At 35.0% G+C, this 6,943-nt stretch overlaps 1 protein-coding gene across 1 annotated transcript; it reads right to left on the bottom strand.

Moving 5' to 3' along the window:
* Positions 1 to 966: 966 nt before the first annotated feature.
* Positions 967 to 6,719, bottom strand: LOC120154557 (protein BTR1-like). Its single transcript, XM_039166266.1, has 9 exons — positions 6,564 to 6,719; positions 6,300 to 6,390; positions 4,703 to 4,941; positions 4,514 to 4,620; positions 3,067 to 3,260; positions 2,235 to 2,296; positions 1,623 to 1,718; positions 1,475 to 1,536; positions 967 to 1,393 (listed from the first exon to the last, which is right to left on the bottom strand). The coding sequence occupies exons 2-9, from the start codon at positions 6,379 to 6,381 to the stop codon at positions 1,297 to 1,299; spliced, it is 939 nt and encodes a 312-aa protein (XP_039022197.1). The 5' UTR covers positions 6,382 to 6,390; positions 6,564 to 6,719; the 3' UTR covers positions 967 to 1,296.
* Positions 6,720 to 6,943: the final 224 nt, after the last annotated feature.

Raw genomic sequence — 6,943 nt, 5'->3', positions numbered from 1 at the left:
CAACCTTCGGAGGGGAAAAACCAATCCAGATACAATTTTTCCAAAAATCATCAGCCAACTTATCTCAGCTTTTTCCCCAAACTCAGCTATACATCCTGACTGATTCATTTACTGTGCATAAATACGGGGGAATCGAATCTTTAATGATGAATTACCCAGTCACACATCATCCCAGAAAAAGATATATTTTCCATTTACCGCTTGTAAGGACAAGTTTAATCTTAGACAATTACCATAGCCATCATTGCTATAGAAGAGCGTAGAATTGAATTCCATATCCAAGAGAAATGGTGAAGGCCTAGGCAAAATGCTATCTTTACCTTTCGAATATTTACATTGAATCACCCGTCTCCACAAACTATCTCGATCATTGTCGTATCTCCAAATCCATTTACCAAGGAGAGATCTGCTCATACTCGACAAATTAACAAGGCCAAGACCACCTACTTCGAGGGATTTGCAACATGAGTCCCAACAGACCCAATGAATTTTATGTTTCTTAAGATTACTTCCCCACAGAAAATGGACATGAGACTATTTAGCTGCTTTAATACGGAGACCGTCGTCCTAAACAAGGATAAATAATACATCGGGAGACTTCTGAGAATTGATTTTATCAGGATTAACCTCCCATCATATGACAGGAATCTCATCTTCCACCCTTCCAATTTGCTTGTGAATTTTTTCACAATCGGTTCCCAAATAAAAGGCGAGTTCCTACTGTCCCCCAATGGCAAGCTAAACATCCGAATTCCTACTAGCCCCCTGAGCTCAAGTTTATTATTTTTATATAATTTTGTTTGAAAATTTAAAGATTATTTGGTTATTTTGAAAGAGACCAGTTTGCTATTGACATGAACCCAAGAGGTATTTATACCAATCTATTAATCAACTTTTGGATGTTCAAATAATAAAATATCATGTGTAAAGCATCATTCAAATCAAGCTACATGGTATCAATTATCCAAAAAGTATCTTCTCAAAATCCAATAGAAGTAAACAACTGCGAGCTGTTACAATTATATAGCCAAAGGAAAATTATGCTACTCTGAATTCTCAGTTACGCAAATGATAGCCTATTCTAACATCCGTTTTTCCCAACCAATAAAATTAGATTGTATGTTTCGGAAAACACCTAAAAAGATCTCTGCTATATAAAATTTCCCCGTTCTTGCTTCTACCTCCATTCTCCTATAGCTTTGTCAACAACTTGAACCAAACTATGTGAGGAATTCGTGAGCGGTTCCATGAAATGACTCAACGAAAATGGTTTTGAACCTTTTGATAACCAGAAGACTAATCCATCGCCCTCTCAGTGGCGTTTGCTACCTTCTGCATTATCATGGACTCAGCTTGACGAATTGCTCTTTGTGATCCCGTGATTGTGACTTTCCTGTAGCACAAGGTTGGGGGGGGGGAATTACCTAAGAACTCAATGCTTAATGGCAGATTGATAAAATTGGGATTGTTGTACCTGTCGGTTGTTCCAGACATGAAATTGCCTCTATCCGATATTTTTATCCTGGCACCACTTACCTGAAATGAGAAAGTGCTCAGTTTCATAGCATATGCAAAAAAACTATGGAACCAAATGTATCTATTCGACTTTCTAATTTATAAACCTGACTAATTTCCATGATACTCCTTCCAGCACGACCTAGAACCAATCCAATATGCTCATCAGAAACACCAATCGTAACGGAGTTGCTATGATCCTCCTGGATAGACATGTAAAAGAATTCTATCGAGTAAGGATCAATTTATTGACAATATACACATATAGCATGAGTTGTTGTTTTCAGAATATCAGTCACATCACTTGCAACATAAAGGGTTTAGGGAGGCATTAGAAATTGAAATGACACTAGAAATACAACTATTTTGCTCCTATTCTTCATTTAGCTTAAATCACCCATGTCCGACATATTCAGACAAAAATAAGGTATGGAGATATGACACCGGTACCCATATCCAACACTCATACCCAAACCCGAGTAACATAGTACCACAATACAACAATTATATAAGTATGGTAAAATTTTGCAGTAAAGAGTTAACAAATAACTATTCTATGAGTTTGCAAAAAACAAATGGAAGGACCATGTGATCGTCCTCTGCGAAAACACCAAAGCAAAAAATAATAATAACAATAATATAGTTTGTCTGGCACTGACCAAAGTAAATTAGCATCAGCCATCACGCAGGACAGAAAAAGCACATAGAGAGAGATGAACCTTGTGATTAGGAAACTTCACTCCAGCTCCATTTGGTGCATAGTTTATTGAATTATAAGTCGCTGTAGCAACAGAAGGAAGCACATATGCATACGGTATACCATGAAAACCAGAGAAGAAAATACCTAAATTCCTTTTTTTATTATTTAAAAAAAAAATCTTACCGGAACAAAATCAAAGATACTAGCAATATGTAGTAAGAACTCAACAAAAGACATAATATCATGGTAAATATGCAATCCTTCCAAAGTGAACATCTGGAATTTAAACACATAAAGGAACTTCCATGATATTTTTGGGCCACATTTTTTGCAGACTATGCTTACTTCCAAGCATTTGGCCACCAGTAGAAATCTGCAATTACTTTGCAATTAGGATAAATTATATAGGTGCAACACCTTCCGATTAAGTGTTTGTTATGCCCCTTTGCTTTAAGGTTTCTGCGATCATACTAAATGGCTCAGGTCCAATGGAAATTAACATAACAGTTCTCTAAGCATTCATCCTCGAGCTTTATTTTTTATTTTTAAAAAAGAAAATCATTTTCCAGAGAATAAGTGTGAAGGCTAAAAGAGCATTAAAATAACAAAAACTGCGATGAAAGATTTGTGTTGGATGTGGTCCTGGTGAAAGCTGAAATACTGAAGAAAAAAAATGTTGTTGCAGACAAAGGCAGTGTTAAATGGTCACAGTACAACTGTTTGCATAACAGGATTATGATATAACCATGAAAGAGGTGGGAGATAAAAAAGGCAATATAGCGCTGATAAAGCAGAGACAATTGATGCAATTGCAAACATGGACTCAATAGTCAAATAAAAAGATAACACACCTGCGCATGAAAATGGGGCATGCATAGCTTGTGAATAATGGGGGTCTTCACAAAGCTTTGAAAGAATCAAATCAGTAGCTCTCAACTGCTCATCTAGAGTGCCAGTTACTGTTATTAGCCTATCATTCAAGCCATAAAAATTATTATCCTGTGGAGATATCTTAATGCCAGCTTGGGAGCCATCAATAAATGACCTGCAAAAAGGTATAAATAATAATTAGGGTATGTTTAAGGCAGACATAATGAAAAGGGACAAATAATACTTCAATAACAAGTTAGAAACTAAAACATGCCGTGGACCACAGACATAAAACATGAGCCTAGTTTAAACAATCAATTTTAGTATATGTTTTGTTTCTCATTTCATCTAATGCATTTAGAAAAGATTATGTTCACAGTTCACAACAATGGTTTTCTTACAAGGGAGAATGTTAAGGATTTATGAGCTTTAAACAACCAATTATAACTTCTTGCGAGACTTAATCCACAAGTAGCAGCTATAAGTCACTTGGGGAGAAGTCATACTTTATGAATCAGATTAACTTGTGAGTCATACCAATTATCATGCATACTTAGGTGGAAGTAGTGGATAAATGTAGAAAAGCACAGGTTAACATTAATTTTCCTTGCATTTGAGTGTTACATTTAAGATACTGATCCATCTTAAAGAACATGTCCACAGCCCACACAACACCCCAGCACCAAGGTATAATGACAACATTAGATTGGTTCTTTTCCATGATTCTCAGTTGACATACAATCATAAATAAAGCCCAAGGTACTTAAATTGAAAAAAAGAAAGCAAAATATCATGCAGCTCAGATATTGATGCCAGCTGGACCTTCCTATAAGAAAGCACTGTTCTTGTAAACCTTAAACTCCACATCTTCAGATGTTATAATGAAACAAAAGCCATCCCCATCTAATTAGAGAATAAGCATGTCATGAGTATGCAATTCTAGAAGTAACTTATTAAGCTGCATCAAAATTATAGCTATGGTAATCTTTACTAAAGTTATTCCTATCACCAAAATTTCCCCTTTTCAGTGCCCACCTCACCAAGTTAGCTCTCTTTGCATGTGAAGTTCTCAAATCATCCCTAACTCAGTTGGTCGCGTATAACTTCCGTTGTAGACATCACAAATGACTCCATTCCAAAATAAGTAGTTCAAACACCAGTCATGCCTTATTAGCTCACTATAAATCAACAGTAGTTTAAAATTTTTATGAAGTGTATCCCTACGAATAAAAAGCATAATGGAAGAATAAACCCATATGCTGTATAAAACAAGCCTGCTTAATATGCTGCAATTCTATGAGCACTACTAAAAACTATATTAAAAAACCTTTGATTTCAAGCCTGCAAAACATCCTATCCAGGTTAATTGCCAAAATCAAAGCAACAAAAACATGTACAATAATCAGAGTATCCAAGTAGACTTCTTACTTTATGGTAGCCCCTCCTTTCCCAATTATGCTGCCACAAGAGTTATTGGAAAAAATTAGCCTCACTTTTGTTCTAGGTTCAGCATCATCATTATCATTGATATTAAGCTAACCAGAAAAACAAACTTTGTCATTTATAAAATTGTCGGAAATCTTATAGAGTTCAAAGCCAAAAAGAATAAAGGATCACCTCATTCAATAATTTCACAAGGATAAGTTCCATGGCTTTGAGTATATCATCAATTGCTCCAGAAACCATAATGATCCTGTCAGATGGTCCTGGAAAAAACTCATGACTGCGTGACAACTGAATTCGAGCTCCTGATTTTGACTGAAATTCTGTAATCGTTGAACCAGCCTTTCCAATTACAGAACCAGCTGAATCATTGGATACAAGAAACCTGATATAAGTAGGCTTCTCTGCATTCTCTGCCAGAAGAAAGTCAACAAAAAATATCATCACCAATGCATTAGTAGTCAATGAAGAGCTTCCGAAGCAAACATGAAATTTTCATCAATTCTAGCAATCTCCTCTCTTTCAGCTCAGAAGACAAATAAGAGGATAAAAAAATCAATTATGTATGATGCAACACCATATGTAATTTCTAACTAAAAAAATGACTAAATTAAATGCCTCAAATACAGAACCTGAGATAGCCTTATCAACATTTTGGTATACATTTGATTAGTTAATAGAAAGCAACACAGATCATTAAAAAGTATCCTATTTGCATCTCGAAAGTAACTTAAATCCCTTTCATCCATCACTTTACATTTAAAAAACCAAGGAAGAATCACTGAAGTAGATGGTAAATGTAAAAGGACAAGTCATAAACCTGGAGAATATGAGTCAGAGAAAACTACAGGCATATGAAAGATAAGAATTCAAACTGTAGATAACAGGATATACACTTGGTGTTCTACATTTAATATTTAAATAAATTTGAAGGACTAGTTTGCTAAATATAGCATCTAGGAAGTCAAAACAATTACTTCAAAGATATAAGAAACAACCAAACATTTGATATATCAGCGTTTCCATCAATAACTTCAATAATGAACTTCGAGTTTTCTTCAAAGAAACTTAAACAATTTTCAACATTTTTATAGTTAAAATGCACTAAAATTTTATTTTGGCCCTCCAAAAACTTGAAATGAAGAGAAACTAGAGACCAACATTATTAATAAAGAAAAACTAGAGGTTCCAAGTTTTCAAGAGATCCAAGTTCTTTCTTTCTTGTTTGTTCAGCCTAGTTCTATTGATTAACTGATGTTTTCCTCTAAACCTCGTCACAAGCTGACTAGTGTACCCAAACAATTCAAAAGACATCTTCTTTGGTTTCACATCCAACTTTTAATTTTAATTTAAAAATGAACAACCACCACCATGACTAAAACAACCCTTACTTCCAGCTCCTCACACCTCCTAACATTGTTTAACTCATAGTCCGTTCAGCTTTCACAGTTACTATACAAATAAAAGCAGATAAGAGGTAATGCGAGAGGAACTCCTAGATTTCTCATCCTTCTACTCTCTTACTTCGGGCAGCATTGAACATAAGCCAAAGACTGAGAAGTGAGAACGCATTCTTTCCTCACTATCCAATTCGCATTTCGCCCAGCCCACAATGCTGGGGTTAGAGTTTCAAAATCTAATAAATACTAATCTTTACATTAGGAAAAGAAATAACTCAAAAAAAATTAACGCCATTAACTCGAAAAACAGAAAACAAATAAACTGAAAAGCTTAAACGAAGAAAAAAAGGAAGATCAGATCAGAAATTTACCAGAAGTCGGCGATTTAGGCGGCGGAGATCTATTCCTCGTCACCTCTGGGGATGACAAGTAAGACGACTCCGTCGACTCCATTTCTCTCTTCTAAACCAGAAATACAAATAAAAATAAAAACAATAAAACAAGAACACCAAACAACATTAACAAGTACAACAAGTAAACACAAAGCTTAAGCAAATTAATTAAAATATTCCATACATTAAGGTAATTTATAAAAAAAACAAAAGGATTTATACTTCTTTTCAAACTTTGCTTACTAATTTAGTTTTTTTTTTCTCTCTTTGTGTTGGCAGCTTTCTTCTTCTTTGGTCTGAGCTCAAGGTTTCTGATATTTTCGTTATCTAAACATCGCTGGCTGGCTTAAGCTCGTGGCTCATCCTAGAGTTTTATTTAATTTCATTTAAAGCGTGAAAACCACCTATTTTAGTATAAATAAATAATATTAAATATTATTTAATTAGGGATCGGTGAACGTGAAGAGAAGGGGCGGCCCACAAGGTTGCGACCGCTCTTTTGGGCGATTTTACTAAACTGACATTATTTAATTGAATATTTATATTTTTAACATCGTTTGATATATATTTCTTAAAGTGACACCCTTTCGGTTGAGTTGGCGAAAGGCGCATCCCCGGGGACG

This window comes from Hibiscus syriacus, unplaced genomic scaffold (genome assembly GCF_006381635.1).
Source record: "Hibiscus syriacus cultivar Baekdansim isolate YM2019G1 unplaced genomic scaffold, ASM638163v2 tig00111132_pilon, whole genome shotgun sequence".
NCBI lineage: Eukaryota > Viridiplantae > Streptophyta > Magnoliopsida > Malvales > Malvaceae > Hibiscus > Hibiscus syriacus.
The sequence above is the reverse complement of the archived record's forward strand: the minus strand, read 5'-3'. Positions and strand labels throughout refer to the sequence as shown.